The sequence below is a fragment of the Marmota marmota genome, unplaced genomic scaffold (genome assembly GCF_001458135.2).
Source record: "Marmota marmota marmota unplaced genomic scaffold, marMar, whole genome shotgun sequence".
NCBI lineage: Eukaryota > Metazoa > Chordata > Mammalia > Rodentia > Sciuridae > Marmota > Marmota marmota.
Genome location: NW_026000108.1, coordinates 39,676,023 through 39,697,606, shown reverse-complemented (window position 1 = coordinate 39,697,606; position 21,584 = coordinate 39,676,023). Strand labels below are relative to the sequence as shown.

General features: G+C 37.5%; 1 protein-coding gene across 2 annotated transcripts in view; it reads left to right on the top strand.

The window, feature by feature from the left end:
• Scfd2 (sec1 family domain containing 2) overlaps positions 1 to 21,584 on the top strand; it is a 386,233-nt gene that overhangs the window by 133,048 nt on the left and 231,601 nt on the right. For both annotated transcript variants that reach the window (XM_015482103.2, XM_048784468.1), the window contains exon 5: positions 16,836 to 17,085. In XM_015482103.2, the coding sequence (XP_015337589.2) occupies positions 16,836 to 17,085 (250 nt within the window). The remainder of the gene's footprint in view (positions 1 to 16,835; positions 17,086 to 21,584) is intronic.

Sequence of the window (21,584 nt, the reverse complement as noted above, 5' to 3'; positions counted from 1 at the left end):
CACTCTCCCTGTTTGCCTCCCTCAGACCCTAAGTTTGTAGAGCTTGGGGCTGAGAACCCCCAGCGAATTTGCTTGCCCTCCGGTAGCCACGCCCCCGGTAGCTGGTGCAAGAGACCTCAGTTGTCAGCATTGGTGGGAGCAGTATCCGGGAGTTCCTCGCCGCGAGTCCCGTGCCACTCCTGATTCCCTTGGTCTGGCTATCGCGCTCACAGGAGAGCTGGGAGGGGCCCTTACGGGAGAGCTGGGAGGGGCCCTTAAGGTTTCCCCGCTGTGTGGAGAGAGATGGCTAGGGGATTACACACCTGTCGCGCTGGTTTCAATGAAGTTATCTCCTCCGCCTGTGATGTCAGTTCTCTGCCAAGGTGGTATCCCATGGTGACCGTTCGTTCCCTTTGCCGGGTGACCAATGCAACGGGTGGGTCCTGACTGTCTCTCCCAAGCCCCGTTTCAATCCTGTGGCCACTGCCTATGAAGGCTCGGTTGGCTTTTACCTCTGTAAGTTCAGAAGGGCTGGCCAGTTATTTCAGCGGGATTGTTAAGTGCTGAGTCACAAGAAGCAGGCGAACCGGAACTTGAATGCAGCCGATCCGGGCTCGGTGTGTGTGTTTTGCGGGGCCCAGACTGTTCGCCCCAGATCCACATCAGCTCAGCATTGCCTAGTGATCCTGAGCAAACAGCATTTAGACAATTTATGACTCCCTATGCCCGCGCAGCTGAAGAGGTCAGAGACTTGATCTCTCCGCGCCCGCCGCCATGTTGGATCTCCCTCTCTGTGGATTCTTGAAGTCAAATTCTAGCAGGGACTTGGGAACAAGGTATCACATTCTCCATTAAAAGAGCTAAAATTTGTATTTTTTATCTTCTATCATTCCTAATTTGCCAAAAATGTAGCTCCTTTTTGTGAAGTCAGCGAAATGATATCACTTTTGTTGCCTGCTAAGAGTTGCAAAATTGTTGCTTGGCCAGATCAAAAAAAAAAGCAAGCAAGGAAAGAAGAAAACAAAATAAGTTTTAAAATAATATACAAATTTTGTGGAATATTTTGTTATTAGGGGCAGAATTTATAACAGCTCAAGCAAAGAGTGGGCATCTTAAGTAGGCACTGATTTGAGAAGTGTGATTTTAATTTTTTTTTTTTTTTTGTAGAGAGTTTGGAAGGCCCAGCATTGACCTGTTTTTATTATTTATATTGGCTCCCTTGATGATAGACAAACAGACCTAACCTGGGGCCAACAGAACCACAGGAAATTTAGGTCACGGATAGTTGCATTTTAAAAACTCTGGATTTTAGAGGCTGCTCCATCATTGTCATTGATTGATGATAACATGACAACAAGAGCTCTTAAATCATTAAAGGTGGCTAGATAAAGACAAATGGCTGGCGGTTTTGTTGGATGCACAGTTCCCAACTCCCCGTGGTGTTCTGTTCTGCTCTCGGAAGAAGTCACTTGTCCCTCATTTCATGCGACTTAAGGCCCTGCTAGCCTGTTTACAGAACACAGCTTCTTAAACTTGGCAGTTCTGTTTAAAGCACAGCATAATGGGGAAAAACATTACAAGAAAGTTTATATTCCCCCTGAAACATATGTGCATTTTAAACTGAGCAGCCTTTGAAATTGTTCTTTCCATCTCTCTCTGAAATCAGGACCTTTCCCTGTCCCCTTAGCCAAAGGTATGCGTAGCCCAATGAGATTATTTGATGAATCCTGTAAGCTTCTTGTGTTTTCCTGCTCTTGCTTTGGATAAATGCTAATCTGTAATAAGAACTCTAAGTAGATAGCTCTGTTCTTCCCAGGACACAGGAAATATGGCCTGGTGTAATGGCATTTTAAAAACTTTTTATTGAAGTAAAATATAATATAGAAAAGTACAGCTCAATGAATTTTTACTAACTGAAGACAGCTGTGTAATCAGCACCCAGATCAGCCTGGAAGATTACCAGCTACCCTGGAAGCCCCTTTTGCTGCCTCACAGTTGCTCCCTCTTCCCATGGGGTAGGGATTTTTCAAAAACATATTTTATTTTCCCCTGATTTTTATAGTTTGAACAAGTGGTATTGTATAATATGTTATTTTTTTCTAACTTTTTCATTCAACATTGTATTTATTAGATTCATTGATTTTCTTGTTTTGTGAAATTGTAGAGCATTCATTCTCATTGCTACATAGTATTCCATTGTGTGAATATCTCACATTTTTTTTTTAAATCTGGTGGCATTTATAATGGGAGAGAAAATTTATGGAATGTATTTTTGTGTTCATGAGGAATTCACTATACCTCACTGCCACAGAATAATTTGTTTCTCAAACACAGAATGGCAGTTTGTTTCTGGTAGGGATTAAATTTGGGAAAATTTGTATTTTGAGATCAGCCTCTCTGAACAAGATCTTAAAAAACATAAACCAAATGCCATACTTACTTATTTTTCTTTTATTTTGTATTTTAACTGGACATATTTAATCCAAAAAGGGAAGTTCAGAGAGGATAATACTTGAGTTGACTCTTGAGACCAGGTGAAGAGGCAGAAGAACATTCTTAGGCAGGGAGATAAGCCTATGCAAATGCTCAGAGGCAAATGGAAAAAGTTCAGAAAGCTGAATTGGGATCTATGAAGAGAGGATTCCTGATGGATGAGGGCCACGGGGGTAAAAGGAATGTCTGTGTTAATGGTAAGGGCTTTATCAGGAAGCCTTTATTGTCACTAAATAAATCCAAATAGATCAAATTTTTAGAATGAGGTAATGATATTTGCAACCTTGGTAGTAGAAAAAGGGTTGGAGAAGAGAGAATGGATATTAAAATCATCAGTATTTGGTGGCTGATGTCCTGTGGCAAGGATAAGGGAGATACTGGAAGAGTCCAAATTTTTGATTTGACCAGCTGGAAGAATAATAGTACTAAATGATAATATAGGATATACAGAAGAAGCTCAAATTTTGGGATATGAATATTGATTTCAGTTTTAGACAAAGTGAATTAAAATTGCAGGTGAGATATACAATGGAAAAGTCTAATAGATTGGATTTGGAACAAAGGAAAAAATTTGGCTAGAGATGATGCATTTATGAATCATATTATTTAGTATTCAAGTTAAAGTGTTCTGTATCAGAAGAACACATACAGTGACTCAAATAGGATCATTTATTTCACTTTTATGCTGTGGTCTAGAAATAATTGGGTGCATTGACATTCATTTGGAAACCTGTGAAGAGTTCAGGATCTTCAGAGCCTATCCCAGACCTAATAAATTTAACAAAATTCTCAGGTAATATATATGCACATTGAATTTTGAGAAGCCCTGATTCAGGAACCTATCTTCCTTCTATCTTGTTGCTTGGCCTTCTTCTCTAAGAACATAGTTGAAGCTGGTTTGCCACCATTTTTCTACAGTTCTGCTATGGGAAGTTGAAAATAATAAACTTTCCCATTAGGATGTAACATCTTGAAATTTATTAAATATTAATATGAATATGTAATATTAGAAATTAGAATAGAAAATTAAAAATATTACTTTATTCCTTTACAAAGTAATAGCCCTTTACATGCTAATATAAATAACATATTTTATGAAAAGTAACTATTTTCCAAAATAAAAAAGAAAGCAAGTATAACATTGGTTTATGTTTTTGAAAGTCTATTAAATGTCTTATTGCTTGAAAATAGCTGGCTTCTTGAATTTGCTTCCTCATTCAATATGCTGCCATATTTTTTTGGTTGAAGTGTGTGAAGAAAATTCAGCCTCATGCAGATACATAGTTAGAAAAGGGAAGAATATTTTGATCGCCTTTTTAGATGTTTATAGACATCCTTTTTTGATACCATATTTAAACTCTATAGATAGTGATCTCTTAAAGGTAAGTTGTGATGTAGAACTGGAAACCATGAATGAGCTTTTTGTACCTATTTACTTTACGTACACTGGCTTACCTTTATTTTGTATGGATCTTTTCTCCTGTGCCTGGTCATTTGGAATGCATTGGTCAATTGAATTTTATAGATCTTCTGAATGTTGATACATTTTATTTTACAGTTCAAAAAAATCACACTTTAACATCACCACTTATCTCATCAGAAAAGTCTTTAAGAATAGAGAATCTGGCAATGACAGATACAAGTTTTCCAAAAATTCAATTTTCGCTTAAAAGCCAGAATTTTGTCATTTACAATAAATGCATCAGTTGTTTTCCTTGAAGGAACAGGCTCACTTTGCTCAGTTTTGAGAACGTGCTTGCCAAATACCCGGCTCTTAATAATCATACTTTCTCCATCACTATTTCAAATAATGGGATTTTGCAGGAAGGAAGCAGTGAGTTCAGTTCATAAGTCAGACAGTTGCACTAGGGCTTTTTCTAGAGATAACCACCATACGGTGGTATGCAGTAAAGTGCTTCATATATGGTTTCCTTTTTGTCACAGAATATGAAAAAGATATTTAAGCATTGAGAGTTCATAAGGTTAATAATTTTACTCTCATCAGGGACACTTTTCAGTGAAACTTAAATTCTTCAGTGAAACCATCTTTTTTCAGAATTTTAATTCCAACTATGAATAGGTAGCAGAGTGTAATAGTAACTATTAGCATAGTTTGGAGCCACAGACTTAGTCTGTGTTAAGTTATTGGCAATTTCACCCATTATGCTTTTGCAGTTTTAGTACAAGTGTCCACACAATGGAAAAGGCAAAGAAGGTTTTGGTATTATTATAAAAATAATTTTTACCTCATGGACCTGTTGATAGGGTCTCAGGGATCTCAGGGATCTAAGTGCCCCACTTGGAAAACCACTGTCCTATGTGATCATTCTGGATCTGATAAATGTTAGCTTAGGAGACTTCATGGTTTTGGACTGAGTAGTTGTAGGCAAAATCATTAATTAGAAGGTTTTAATTCTGAAGTGTCTTGAAGCCTTCCCTTTCTATCATATCTCTGAAGGTACTCACTGGCTCTAGTGGTACAAAAGAAAGAAGTACCACTGAGGTCCTGTTCACACTTGCTCTTGATTGTTCATGCAATCATTTGGCAAACATATATTGAGCCCTACATCTTGCTTTGTTTTGTGCTGATGTACTAGATCACTCAAGACTGGGTAATTAATAATGAATAGAAGATTTTGGCTCATACTTCTAGAGTCTGGGAAGTCCATATCAAGGTGTTTGCATCTATCAAGGGCCTTCCTGCTGCATCATCCTCTAGTGGAAGGTGGAAGGGCCAGGAGTGAACAAGAGGTGGCAGAACTCACCTGTTTATAGTAGCAGAAATTCCACTCCAAAGGTGGATCCCTCTTAAAGATCCATCTCTTGTACTGTATTAATGGCAATTAAATTTCAGCATGAGCTTTAGAGGGGGCAAACATCCAGGCCTACCACGGGCCAGTTCTCTGCTCTGGTGCAGTGGCTCATACCCTACTTCACACAAACCACCGACACTAACTTCCTACTACAGCTCCAGCATATGACCACAAACTTGGTGGCTTAAGACAATAGACATCTATTACATTATATTCCTGGAGGTCTTACTGGATTAACATGAAGATGTTATCAGAGATGTATTTCTTAACAGAGGTTGTAGGAGAGAACTCCTTTCTTTTCCCCTTCCAGCTTTCACAGGCCCGTTGCATTTGTAGTTCTTTTTCCTCCATCAAAGCCAGCAACGCTGCATCTTTCTAACCCTTCATCATCACATCTCTCTGATCACAGCAGAGAAAGGTTCTCTGTTTTTAAGCATTCATGTGATTAGTTTGGACCTACTCAGATAATTCAGGTTTATCTCCCCATCTCAAGATCTATAGCTCTGATCACATCTGCGAAGTCCCTTTTGCCATATCAAGTAACACATTCACAGATTCTAGGGCCTGGGGCATGGGCTTCTTTGGAGGCCCATAATTATTGTACAGTCTTAATAACTGCATATTGGATATTTGTTAAAGGAATGAAGGGAGGATTCCATTCCACTACTCATTCTTACCTTGATCTTCCCTGATATTAGATGCTAACTATTTTAAGAGTTAGCTGAGGTGCACCTCTTCCAGGATTTAGGTGTGTTTCTAAACTAAATGTACACCTCTGTTAAAGAACTTATTTCTAATACTGCCATAGCAGTTGATTCCTACCACTGTTCACCAGTGAGCTCCTTAAATTTTGTGTCTTGCTTTGTTCTTGTATTTCCAGAGCATAGCACAGGCTTTGGCACATATTGTGTGCACAATTAATATGTATTGATGTATTTGTTGATGCATGAGTACATCCATGATTATCTTACACATACTAATTTATAGTTTTGCATATTGCTGGAGTATATAAAAATAAGCCCATTGCCCAAAGAAACAGAGTGGCTTTAGTTACAGGAGTTTAAAGCCTTGTGACAGGTTTTAGGTAAGTGATGTTTTGGTGAAGAAGGCCCTTGGGCACTTTCTTGGGTCCTCACTGGCAACATCCCATATGCCTGTGCACACCGTGGCCGGGAGGAGTTTCAGAGATAGGTTCTGTAGCCATGGCGTGGAGTTTCGACCACTGTCTCCAGGTTCTGGCCTCAGAGAAGCAGGTGTGGGGCCAGCCTGGCCTGGCCTGCCCTGCAGTCATATGGAGTATGCTGCTTATGCCAGAACAGAGACTAAGCTTCTCAGAGGTGTTTTAATTCAGCCAAAAAGTCAGCTTTTCTAAAGATAACACACATTTTACAGAAGGCTTTTGTGTGGAGTCACTGGGGACTGATTCAAGAACAACAGGAGCTACAGACTGCAGACAAACAGAGGTCTATTCACTCTAGACTCAGCTCTAGTTCCCTGCTCCTACTAGGAAGGCCCTTTATATAAAGTGACTGAGAAACTTCATCACAGGTACTTTACAAAGAAGCCATTTTCCCCTGACTGGTCATGGCTTGCTGCGCTTCTCTGTTTTCAGTGGTGGTATTTAATAATGTTTATTTTTCCTTTGACCTTTTACTAAGGGCTGCAGTTGAGTTCTGAGGTGTAGTTTTAAACCCAGAATTTGTAGGCTCTTTCCCTCCTTTGAGACGACTTCCTATTCCTAGAAGGTAGGCTGTTCCTCCATCAGCCCTCCTGGTGGGGGAATGGTAGCAATCACAGTTGATATTCATAAGGGGCTTTGTGCCAAGCACTGGGCTGGGTGGCTTACTTTTGTCATTATATCTCCAAAACAACCTGATGAAGCAAATCTGTGATTGTGTATTCCTAAATAAGATAAGGTATTTTCTGCTAAATTAGTCCTCAGGAAAGACGGTGTCACCTTATGTTAGAATCCTTCCAAAGACTGTGCTAGTGCTTTATTCTAAACCACAGAGTAGTTGAAACAATTTGTCTCAATGTTATACACATGTTGTTTTGTTATCGCATTGCCTAATAATCAGGTATTCGTGGTGCTTTTTCCATTTTACAGATATAGCTTCTATATAGCCTCCACCTTATTATTATAATATTACATTGCTGTAGTACATTCCTTAAAACTATGGAACCAACACAGGTACATTAATATCAACTATAAACTCCAGACTTTTCAGATTTTATTAGTTTTTCTTCCTTTTTTCTCTGATCTAGTATCCCATCCAGGATGCCACATTACATTTTGTAGTTACGGTTTTTTAGTCTCATTGGCTATGTGACAGTTTTTCAGTTGATCCTTATTTTTCATGATCTTGACAATTTTGAGGAGTGTAAGTCAGGCATTTTATACAGTGTTCTCAGTTGGGATCTGTCTGATGTTTTTGTTATGGTTGGGCTTGAGTTATGGGTCTGGGGAAAGAACACTGCAAAAGTGAAGTCCATGGTTAGGGTTAATAATATGACACCACTGGTTATGTCAACCTTGTTCTCCTAGATAAGGTCAAGTTATTTTGCTCTTGTCTTTTCTATATTCTCTTCTTTAGAAACAAATGACTATGGACATATACAATTGATTCGGAGAAATAAGCCCCATCTCCTAAGGAGAGAGTATCTACATAAGTAATTTGGAGTTTTTAAAGGAAGGCTTGTCTCTTCTCCACATTTATACTTATTGATTGATGGATGTCTTTTATATACTTTATTTTTATTAAAAATTTTTTGTTAGTTGTAGTTGGACACAATACCTTTATTTTATTTATTTATTTTTATGTGGTGCTGAGGATTGAACCCAGCGCCTTGCAGGTAGGTGCTAGGTGTTAGAGTCTGTAAACAAGTCAAGATGGCGCCTGGCATTTTGCAGAGGGAGTGGTTTGTGAAGTAACGCCAGTGAGCCATTAAGTGTGGAGATTCCTTATCGGTTGACTGCTGTATCTAGTTTATGATAATTAAGATAAGCTGTGTGGAGTGTATATATACCCCTCCTGTCCTACAAGAAACAGCTCCCACTCCTGCTGTATCAACGTACACAAGTTGTTCGTCACCCCCCGGTTATTTTGCTGCAGCCGGACTGCTGCAGATGGTGGCCCGTACCGGGAGCCCCGGGACACTCAGGGGTAAGTGACGAAAAAATGCTGCCCGTCCCTAGATAGGACGGAAGCAAATCTGCTTGTCCCTAGACAGATAGGGCGAGAGGAAAAATGGCCATTTCGAGAAAATGGAGAGGATTGATACAGTATGTTTGTGTCTTGTTTTGTCTCATTGTATTGTCTTTGTGATGAAAATATGGAAGGGGTGTTAAGTAAATTGATAAGGGAAAGAGGCACCCCAGTGGAACCAAGAATAGTTAGGGCATGTGTTGACAGAAGCCCAGGAACTCTAGTCAGAAAGAAGAAAGTTCAGAGGAGGAAGGATTATCAGGAAAAAAGTTGCAGCAAAAGGCTATTACTGAATACTTTTCGTTACCAGAGGGTGCGTGAATCGGCCCGCGGCTGCCACGTGCGCGAGCCGGTCATGGCGCAGCAAGGACTTTCCAAGCGGTGGCAGCCGGCTCTTCCCCGCCCCCTGCCCAGGGAGCGGGACGCCACTTCGAGAGCTCAAATCCAAACCTGACCCGGAGGCACAGTCTCACAGGCTCTTGCTCCCTGTGCCCAGTGGCAGTTTGAGTCCAGAACACTCCCCGGACTCTCCCCGGGGCCATCTGGGGCTGCCTGGGAGGCTGCAGGCGGAAGACGGGATTGATTTTCTTTAGCATCATTGCCGGAGTTCCTGCCTTCATCCCAGTGCCGGTGAGGACGAGGGTGGAAGAATTTCCAGTGTTGCTGAGAACCGGACGAAACTTCGGATCAAGCTAGCTGCCTGCAGAACTTACCTGGACTGTGATTTAAGCTAGCTGCCTACAGAACTTACCTGAATTGCTTTACCTGGACTGAGACAACAAACTATAATCTACAACAAATTGTAACTCGGTATCTTTGCAAATGGTGTCATTGCTGGCATAATTTTTCCAAGGGCTTCTTGCATGGAGCCATCAATTGGCTTGGTATTATGGCATTTTTGTATCCTCCCCTTCTGCTTGTAGCAGATTATTTGTGGTGTTTGTGTAAAAACCACTATGGTCGTTATTTAAATTAAACAAAAGGGGGAAATGTTAGAGTCTGTAAACAAGTCAAGATGGTGCCTGGCATTTTGCCAGAGGGAGTGGTTTGTGAAGTAACTCCAGCGAGCCATTAAGTGTGGAGATTCTTTATTGGTTGACTGCTGTATCTAGTTTATGTTAATTAAGATAAGCTGTGTGTAATGTATATATACCCCTCCTGTCCTACAATAAACAGCTCCCACTCCTGCTGTATCAATGTACACAAGTTGCTCGTCACCTCCCGGTTATTTTGCTGCAGCTGGACTGCAGCACTAGGTGAGTGCTCTACTGCTGAGCCACAACCGTAGCCCGTATTGTATACTTTAGGTTTAAACAAATACAACTGTTGTTCAAATGACCCCAGCTTCAGTCATTGGAAGTCTTTTAGTTGATTCCTGTGTCTTTTTGACAGGTTCTGATTCTTTCATTTTTTGAGCATTTTCTTGATTTCTGCCTCTAAAGTTGGTTCATCTTGTGTGTTTCCTGCACCATCTCTCGAATCATTCATTTTTCTGGAGATCCTGGGCTTCTTTTCTTGGAGAATGATATTAGAAACCAAGGTCTGGCTACCAGATGTGCTTATTGCTACTGAGGTGCCATTACTTTCAGATCATTTCAGTGGGCAAAATTAGGAAATGTGCCAACCCACATTACACATGCACCTTTAGCTATTTCTGAACTTGTTTATCCACATCTATGGTAAAGCTTTTCTTTGCTGAGCATTTAAATTTTGCTGAGTAGTGAATATTAAGAATACAAAGTGCTGCCTTCTACTACCAATGCTAAAGTAAAAAAAGGAAGGGGAGGGAACGAAGAAAATGAAAATGAAGATCTGAGCAAAATGTCACTCATTGCTCTACCCTCCTCTAGTCAGATCATGTCATTTAAGAGATGAAAAGATCCCAAGAAGTCAAGGAACTAGTTAATGAAAGAATCAGGATTGGAATCTCACTTTCTGAAATGGAATCTCTCTCTCTTTTTTTTTTCCCCACCATACTTTATGCCTCTGGTTTGTATTCTTGGCTTTGTGTTCAACTTAATTTTTGGTTTCTGGGGTTGCAATAAGCAGATTTCAAATGTAAGTTTTGAAATTGGTGTGTAGCATAAGTCTGCTAGAGTCTCACTGAGGGGGGATTCTACACTCTGGCCCCTATCATAGACCAGTGACTTACGTGAAGTCCAGAAAGTCAGATGGTAGTGTGTGAAAACTTACAAATGATTGATGATTATCTTACCCTGGTTTACTTTTTCAAATGGTCTTTTAGAAAAACTTTCTACTCTGGGGAGAGAACCACAGGGCTCCTATAGGTTAGATACTTAGGTATATACCTGCTTTTTAGAGATGGGATATAAAGCAATGACGGGAAGTGCTCACTGACATCCAAGGAGTTGGAGAGTCAAAAGCAAAAATGCAAGTGGCAGTCTTCGTGGCCCTTTTTGAACAGGTCAACCATATGGCTCCTTTTGTTTAAATTACTTTGGCAGCTAGTAAAGAAAGAGCCCCTGAGGTTTCCTCTCTAGACACTCTGGGCGATGGGACAGTCATAGAGTGCCTGCAGCCTTTCAGCCTTGTTACTTGTGAGGAGCGTATTTGTTTATACTTGGTAAATCATCCCTGTCACCATATGCCAGTAAAATCTCTGTTCTTTTCCATTTTTACCTTATCCAGTCCAAATACTTAGCATTTTGTTTTTGAGCGGTACACTACGAACATCCAAGACTTTCAGTGGAAATAAATGGCAACAGATGTACTTCTCTGTGTATGTCTTTATGTGTATACAAAATATAATTGGGAACCTTAACCTCAACATGATCTATACAAATTTGTCCAGGTGTAGAAATGACTAGAAAAGCTCACTTGGCGTGCTCATTCCAGTATGGAACAACATTCAGCTGTTTACTGTTAACTTTCTCTTGAGAGTTTCTACAAGTCTTTGCCCTTCCCAGTACTCTCCTCTTCACCTGGCTCGACCTATACAAAATAGTGGCTGCATATACATGCACACATGTACATGACATATACACACCCCTGAGGCCCCATGGCACTTACCACTGGCTACTGCACTATGTATTTTCTTCTTTAGCTTTTTAATTATCTGTTTCTCCCATTAGAATGTAAACAACATGAAAGCAGGGAATGTTTGCTCACTGTTATATCCTTAGACCTAGAATAGTAGCTGGAACTTAGTAGGTGCTCAGAGAACACTTCTGAGGTAAGTTGCAAGTTGTAATAATTTGGCCCCTGATCTGAATATAAATACAAATAATGGAATTTAATTTTATGGGGCTGTTTTATAAGTGAAATTAAATTATGAGTTTTAAAATTAGAATCTGTGTATTCACCAAAAATTTATATTAGGATTGAGTGTAGTTCCTTGGAAGTTATGTAGTTTCTAGTAATGCAATGCTATAATCACATGAAAAAAATTTGAAAATTCTCTGCTAAAGAATCACTGAAAAAGTTGATGGAGAGATAAAATATAAATTTTTAAAATTTTAAGGTGAACTACCTTCACATTTACTGAAACAAATCTAGAGCCTTAAGTGACATTACTCAGTTTTACCCCTTATTCCATTAATAAAATTTAGCAGAAAATGACTTTGTTGTTGTAAATATTTTCTGAGCAATATTTTCCAGAGTATGTTAAAAAATAATATTAAAGAATATGATGGAGGCCTGGGTCCATCCTGCCACTAGCAGACACCCAATGGAGCTCAGGTCTAGCCCAGATCCTCCTCTGCCCACCTGCATGAGACCCAGGCCCAGGGTAGGTCTGGGTCTGCCAACCCCCCACCCCCACCTAGGAGCCCAGGCCTAATCCACCTCCATCTTGGGACACTCAATAATACAATCAATAACTTAGACTTAACTGACATGTAAAGAACATTTCATCCTTCAACAAGCAAATATACTTTCTTCTCAACAGCACATGGATACTTCTCTAAAATAGACCATATAATATGACACAAAACAATTTTTAGCAAATACAAAAAATAGAGATACTACCCTGCATTCTATCAGATCATAATGGAATGAAACTAAAAAACAATGACAAAATAAAAAATAAAAGCTACTCTAATACCTGGAGACTAAATAATATGCTACTGAATGATCAATGGGTTGCAAAAGGAGAAGATTCAAAAATTCTTAGAGGTAAATGAGAACATTGATACAACATATTGAAATCTTTGGGACACTATGAAGGCAGTACTAAGAGAAAAGTTTATTGCATGGAGTTCATTCCTTAAAAGAAGAAGAAATCAACAAATAAATGACCTAACATTACACCTCAAAGCCCTAGAAAAAAAAGAACAAACCAACACCAAAATTAGTAGAAGCAGGAAATAATTAAAATCAGAGCTGAAATCAATGAAATTGAAATGAAATAAACAATTGAAAAAATGAGCATAGATGCAAAAATTCTCAATAAAAACAAAAAAATTGGTTCTTTGAAAAAATAAATAAACTTGATAGACCCTTAGCCATGCTAACGAAGAGAAGGAGAAAGAAAACTCAAATTACTAACAGACATTATGAAAAAGAAAATATCACAAGAGACACTACAGAAATACAAAAGATATTAGAAACTATTTTGAAAACTTGTACTCCAATAAAATAGAAAATATCGAAGGCATCAACAAATTTATAGAGTCATATGATTCTCCCAAATTGAATCAGGATGATATACACAATTTAAACAGATCAATTTCAAGCAGTGAAATAGAAGATGCCATCAGAAGCCTGTCAACCAATTAAAGCCTAGGACCGGATGGATACAAAGCTGAGTTCTACAAGACCTTTAATGCAGAACTAATATCAATACTCCTCAAATTATTTCATGAAATAGAAAAAGAAGGAGCACTTCCAAACTCTTTCTATGAGGCCAATATCACCCTGATTCCAAAGCCAGACAAAGACACATCAAAGAAAAAAAAACTTCAGACCAATATCTTTAATGAACATAGATGCAAAAATTCTCAATAAAATTCTGGCATCTCGAATACAAAAAAAAAAAAAAAAAATCTAAAAGATAGTACACCTTGATCAAGTGGATTCATCCCAGGGATGCCAGGTTGGTTCAACATACAGAAATCAATAAATGTAATTCATCACATCAATAGACCTAAAGATAAGAATCATATGATCATCTCAATAGATGCAGAAAAAGCATTCAACAAAATACAGCACCCCTTCATTTTCAAAACACTAGAAAAACTAGGGATAACAGGAACCTATCTCAACATGGTAAAAGCTATCTATGCTAAACCCCAGGCCAATATCATTCTAAATGGAGAAAAAATGAAAGCATTCCCTCTAAAAACTGGAACAAGACAGGGATGCCTTTTTCACCACTTCTATTTAACATAGTTCTCAAAACACTGGCCAGAGCAATTAGGCAGATGAAAGAAATTAAAGGGATATAGATAGGAAAAGAAGAATTCAAATTAGTACTATTTGCTGATGATATGATTCTATACCTAGAAGACCCAAAAAACTCCACCAGAAAACTTCTAGAACTAGTAAATGAATTCAGGATACAAAATCAAAACCCATAAATCAAAGGCATTTCTGCATATCAGTGACAAATCCTCTGAAAGGGAAATGAGGAAAATTGCCCCATTTACAATAGCCTCAAAAAATAATAAAATACTTGGAAATCAACTTAATGAAAGAGGTAAAAGACCTCTACAATGAAAAATACAGAACACTAAAGAAAGAAGTTAAAGAAGACCTTAGAAAATGGAAATATCTCCCTTGTTCCTGTGTAGGCAGAATTAATATTGTCAAAATGACCAAACTACCAAAAGCACTATACAAATTTAATGCAATTCCAATCAAAATCCCAATGACATTCCTCACAGAAATAGAAAAAGCAGTCATGAAATTCACCTTGAAAGATAAGAGACCCAGAATAGCTAAAGCAATGCTTAGCAGGAAGAGTGAAGCAGGTGGCATCACTAAACCTAGAAGATCCAAAAATTCCACAAGAATACTTCTATAACTAAGAATATATGAATATATATGAATTCAGCAAAGTAGCAGTATATAAAATCAACACAGATAAATGAAAGACATTTCTGTATGTCACTGACAAATCCTCCGAAAGGGAAATGAGGAAAACTACCCCCATTTACAGTAACCTAAAAAAAAAAAATACTTGGGAATCAACTTAACAAAAAAGGTAAAAGAACTCTACAATGAAAACTACAGAACACTAAAGAAAGAGATTAAAGAAGACCATAGAAGATGGAAAAATCTCCCTCGTTTTTGGACAGGAAGAATTAAATTTGTTAAAATGACCATACTACCAGAAACACTATACATATTTAATGTAATTCCAATCAAAATCACAATGACATACCTTATAGAAATAGAAAAAGCAGTTATGATATTCATTTGGAAAAATAACAGATCCAGAATAGCTAAAGCAATTCTTAGCAGGAAGAGTGAAGCACGTGGCATCACTATACCAGACCTTAAACTATTCTACAGAGCAAAAGTAACAAAGCCAGCATGGTATTGGTGCCAAAATAGACTGGTAGACCAATGGTACAGGATAGAGGACATAGTGACAAACCCATATAACTACAGTTATCTTATATAAGACAAAGACACCAAGAACATATATTGGAGAAAAGATAGCCTCCTCAACAAATGATGCTGGGAAAACTGGAAATCCATATGCAACAAAATGAAATTTTGTCTCTCACCATGCGCAAAACTCAACTCTAAGTGGATCAAGGACCGGACCGAGGAATTAAACCAGAGACCCTGTACCTAATACAAGAAAAAGTAGGCCCAAATCTCCATTATGTCAGATTAGGTCCTGACTTCCATAATAATTCTTCTATAGCACAGGAATAAAAATCAAGAATAAATAAATGGGATGGATTCAAACTAAAAATCTTCTTCTCAGCAAAACAATCAATCAGTGAGGTGAATAGAGAGCCTATATTTGGGAAGCAAATTTTTACCACACACATCAGATAGAGCATTAATCTCTAGGGCGTATAAAAAACTAAAAAGAATCTTCATATCAAAACAAATAACCTAATTAATAAATGGGCCAAGGAATTGAACAGACACTTCTCACAAGATGATATACAACCAATCAACAAATATATGAAAGAATGTTCAACATCTCTAGCAATTAGAGTAATGCAAATAAAAAAAAATTCTAAGATTTCATCTCATTCCAGTCAGAATGGCAGCTGTTAAGAATACAAACAACAGTAAGTGTTGGTGAGGATGTGGAGGAAAAGGCACACTCATACATTGCTGGTGGCACTGCAAATTAGTGCAGCCAATATGGAAAGCAGTATGGAGATTCTTTGGAAAACTGAGAATGGAACCATTTGACCCAGCTATCCCACTCCTCGGGTCTGTACCCAAAGGACTTAAAAATAGCATACTGTAGAGACACAGCCACATCAATGTTTATAGCAGCACAATTCACAATAGCTAAACTGTGGAACCAACACAGATACCCTTCAGTAGATGAATGGATAATGAAAATGTTGTATACATACACAATAGAATGGTATTCAGCATTAAAAGAGAATATCCAACTCCATCCTTTTACCTGCAAATACCATGATTTTAATGTTGTGCTAAGTGAAGTTAGCCAATCCTCCAAAACCAAATGCCAAATGTTTTCTCTGATACAAGGAGGCTGATTCATAATGGGGTTGTGTGTGGGGGGGAACATGGGAGGATTAGATGAACTCTAGATAGGGCCAAGGGGAGGGCAGGGAAATGAGGGGGTTCAATGGGATAGGAAAGATGACGGAATGAGATGGACATCATTACCCTAAGTACATGTATGAAAACACGAATGGTGTGACTCTACTTTGTGTACAACCAGGGATATAAAAATTGCCCTCTATTTGTGTAATATGAATTGAAATGCATCCTGCTGTCATATATAACAGATTAGAGTTTAAAAAAAAGAATGTTGCAAAATCTGAGGTGATTCTATAAGGGAGGGTCAGCATTAATTTGTGTGTATAGATCTGCCATATTTGTTTATTTTTTAAAAATTACATGATTTTACAATATATTATTTTTATTTAGAATTTCAAGTGTCTGAAATACTTAACATTTTATTTTTAAAATTAGTGGACTCTTGTTTGTTTAAGCAATAGTAACCAGCCATTTTACAAAACTAGAGCTCACAAAACAACAACTTTTACGACAAACTTCTTGCAATATTCTCTCTAGGACAAATAAACATAAATTAAAAACAGTGTGGTCAGTGAGAATCATAGACTTGTTTGCAAGCTATTTTTGGACTAATTGTGGTGCATAAATTGTGTCTTTGTATGAGATTGACATATTTTCCTATTATCACTTTCTATTTCAGAGCATTGGGGAATCATCAATGTCTATTGTATTAAGTCAGCTACTACCTATGATTAAGCCTTCAACCCAGAGGACCAATGATGACTATAACCTTGAGGAGCTGCTGATCCTCCTCATATATATTTATTCTGTCACTGGAGAATTTGTGGTGGACAAAGACCTGGGAGATACTGAAGAAAAAGTGAAGAAAGCATTGGCTCAGGCTTTTTGTGAGGAGTCCGAGTTGTCACCTTTGCTTCAAAAAATTACAGGTCAGTGTTCGACAAAGTTATAGGACATTAACACCAATGATATAGAAAACAGAGTTAAAAGTAAAGGCTATTTCAAGAAGAGGATATAAGCATCTCCCTTGGCATCATTCAGAATCTCTTGAGGCCTGAGGAATGCCAGCCACCTGTAGAGTCAGGTTTTCACTGTGGTGTTTTTCTTTTCTAGTTGTGGTAGTGAAATGGCTTTCTTTCTAAATGAGCATCAGAATTCATTTTCCTTATGAGAATAATGTTGTATTTAAGGAAAAAAAGAAAATGTGGCACATCTTATACTAAGGGTTTCTATTGCATGTTTTTCTTGAGATTGTCATTTCAAACTTAACACTGTTTTTTTTTTTTAAGATGTTATACAATGTTACAGGGTTGAAAATTGCCATTTTCAGGAATAGTCTCATATTTTGTCTTTTCATACTTCATTTCAATTTGAATTAATTGTTATTATCCCAAATGATGCCCTAACATTACAGTAAGTAGTTTATGTCAGTTTGGGGGAAATATATAATTAAATAACATAACATCTGTTTTCATTTCCAACAATACCTATGATATAACTCATAAAAACACCCATTTGTGTCAAATTCAATCTAGTCCTTTTTAGTTTGGTTAAAACATATTTCTATTCCTATGGATTGAGCCCAAGTCTGGGAGTGAGAAGTTATTAAAACTTATATGTAAAACATCAGTACTTTAAAAACAGCAAATTTCCCTTTGTTCATGTGTACGTGTGTTTGTGTATGTGTGTGTGTGTGTGTGTGTGTTCAGATGCATACAGACCTCTTCATTCAGAAAGGCTCAACTGAAGCAGACTGAATATCCTCCACTTTCCCCTTGTCCTGTGTTGGTTCTCCCTGGGAAAGCCTCCAGACTATTCAGAACTGTGTGCCATAAACCATGGTGTCTCCTGCATATGTGCTTTATTTTGTGCCCACTGCTAACCTTTCCTGTGGTTGGTTTTGGAAAGTGAAACCCTGATGAGATGGAAACCAAAGTTTCCACAGAAATGAAACATTTCCTTGCTTAGAATAGAGACTGTTGGCCAGCTTCAAATCTACTTGAGCAAAACTTGTGGAATTTGTTTCCATTTCATTAAGTTCAGCACTATACGTGATTACATGGGTTTGTTTGGCTATAAATGAATATTGACTTAAAAAGATTTAATATGGTTTGTACAGTACTTAGAACAGAGCTTTAATTTAAAGTAAATTTTAATGCTAGGTGAATTTAATTGGAAGTTCTTCTTAAGAGCATAATTTCAGAAACAGACAACAAAGATGATATATTTTAACTGAGGTCGTTTGGATAGATTTTTATAACGTTTGTATGTTTCCATGTTATTTTTGGAAGTAATGTCATGCTGTAAGAGTGTTCTTTTAGCATTCACTAAAGGTGTTCATTGACCCAACAGTTCCTTTTTTATTAGTTTCTTTATTTATGGTTGTTCAGAATATTGCATTTTCTTGCTTTTAAAATATGTCTGAGTTCATGTTTATATTAGAAAAATTTTTGTAAGCTCAAAATTGAAGATTAAAAAACAAGAATTTGTGGAAATTTTAGTATCTTTAAATTTCAGAGATATTTTATAATATTAAGTATACATTTATGCCTGGATTAACTTGGAGTGTACAGTTTAAACAGTGTGGAGAAGTTGTGTTACTTAACTTTCACATAAGTGAACTAACCACTCAAAAGACGCATGCACATGCATGTACACACACACACACACAGATGTTTATCAGCCTCTGTAGACACCAACAGGACTTTATTTCTGAAGACAGACTTTTTAATGGCCAGTGTGGATATGCCCCTTATTAAATATGTTGAGAAGCCAAATTTTCTAAATAGAAGGGTTTATATTTACAGTTAAGATGGCTGAGGAGAATGTGGTACATCTTGGGATAAAAAGTAATAGCATAATATTGGGTGATTCAGTTTTGTGAAATATATTGGGATAATTGAATTACCTTTCAAATGTGCTCAGCATATCCTGGAACTAGGTTAACCTGGCTTTTATGAAGAACTTGCCTTCAATGTTGGGTTTACATTATTCCAGTGTACATTCTTGACTTTCGTGTTATTAATGGCAGAATTTATTTTATGCCTTGTGCATATTTTGTGGTTGATGAAAATTTTGTTAAGAATTTTTGAAAACAATTAATACAAGTACTCTACTTTTTATGTGTTTCTGCAGTTTTCCCTCTTAACTGTGGATAGGATCAAGAAAGTAACCCTTTTTCTATACTTCTCAAGATTAAGACCATTGTAACCTTTGAAGTTACCATATTCTGTAACTCATGGTTGGGTATATATATTGTTTTACACCATGTGTGCTCAACTGTCCCATGAGGTTCTGAATGGAGAATTAATATTCTCATTAATATTTTGGATATTGCCTGTGCTTTTTTATCTGTCTATATTAGCTACTTGTAGATGTTTTCCATACCTTCCTGTTTTCATACATGAATCCTCTTCATTTTGGCACTGTTATAAAGAAATTGAAATATTATTTACAGCCATTGAAATCTAACAGTTATCTAGTTTTTTGAAGCAGAAGTAGAAAATATAAATTCTGTTGATTTCAGTAATATCTCTTGACAATAATTGTCCTGTGTTTAAAATTCATAGTTCCCTTTTTTTCTGATCATTATGTAGTTTATTTTTGACAGTTTCTTTCATTTTTCTGTATTCTTTCATCAAGTAGAAAGAGCAATAAGAAGTTGTGATTGGCAAAACAAAAACTTAACATGTCCGTCAATGACATTTTCTTTTTAATCTGTTCTCTTTATAATAGCTACTTTGGGGGATGTTTCTAGAGTGGTGAGCAAAAAAAAAAAAATTTTTCCCCAACTCACACAAAATAACAAGGATTAGCTCTCTGGAGGTTGGGAGTGGGGAGCTGTAAAAAGAAAAGTGGTACAGCCTAAATATGCTGATTAATGTTATGCTTTCTCAGTCCTGCTAAGTTCAAAGAGAGTATCAGTTTCTGTATACGTTAATGTTTGCAGGGCAATCACAAGAGAAAACAAAGGAAAACCATTTGAACTTCAGAGAATGAAATCAAATGCTATTTTTAAAGGTCTGTATAGGCTTTGGAATGTCATCATACAGAGAGATCTATCAGAGAAAAATGCAGGGTTTGGATCCTTGATTGAAAGTCCAGGCTCTGTTGTTTCGTAGCTGTGTTGTTTGCTTGTGGGCGAATCACCCGTCTTGAACTTGACACAAAACATAGGTGCCTTATTGACTGCTGTGATTTTACAGAGAATAAAATGATCTTATGTGTGTGAACTAATTTGGGGCCCATTTGGGATTGTCAGTCGGTAATCATTATTTTGATAGCGTTTCAAGCCTTTCACCTGGTGTGTGCACAGATAAGACTGCAGTGGTCAGAGGCAGTCCTCCTACCCAGCTGACCCTTGGACTGAGGTGAAGCAGCAGCTTGGCACACCTGTAGCCAGTTAAGAGCAAACCAGTTCTCTAAGGCAGGTTAGTCAGAAAACTCTGAATCAAGAAACAGAAGCAAAACTTCCATATTATTTTTGACACAGGAAACTATTTGGAAGATTTTTAAAATTTATTTATTTATTCTAATTTGTTATATATGACAGCAGAATGCATTTCAATTCAGAGTACACATATAGAGCACAATTTTTCATGTCTCTGGTTGTACACAGAGTCACACCATTCATGTCTTCGTACATGTACTTAGGGTAATGATGTCCATCTTTCCTACCCCCATGCCTCCTCCCTTCCCTTCCCTCCCCTTGGCCCTGTCTCGCGTTCATCTAATCCTCCTATGCTCCCCGCACAACCCCATTATGAATCAGCCTCCTATATTAGAGAAAACATTTGGCATTTGTTTTTTTGGGATTGGCTAACTTCACTTAGCATAATATTATCTAACTCCATCCATTTACCTTCAAATGCCATGATTTTATTCTCTTTTAATGTTGAACAGCATTCCATTGTGTATATATACCACATTTTCATTATCCATTCATCTGTTGAAGGGCATCTAGGTTGGTTCCACAGTTTAGCTATTGTGAATTGTGCTGCTATAAACACTGATGTGGCTGTGTCCCTGTAGTATGCTGTTTTTAAGTCCTTTGGGTATAAACTGAGAAGTGGGATAGCTGGGGAAAATGGTGGTTGGAAGATTTTTTTGGTACAATAATTTTTATTACTCATTGATTTATTTTCCCAGCATTTTTATGGTAGCTTTAAAGACAAAGTCAATAAAGGCCAGATCTATTGAGTTAGGCATAGTGTTAAGCAAGAGAATGAATGATCTGAAGTATCTCATAATTCTGTTATTTCATGATAGAGGCATGATAATACCATATAAATTGTCATTTACATTTATTAAACTCTTATTTGACTTCCTGTTGATAATCTGGGATTTTCAATTGTCGTCATTGCCTTAGGATTGCACCCAGATGTGTGCAATAGAAAATGTACCAGATTAACTTAATAAATCAGAATTT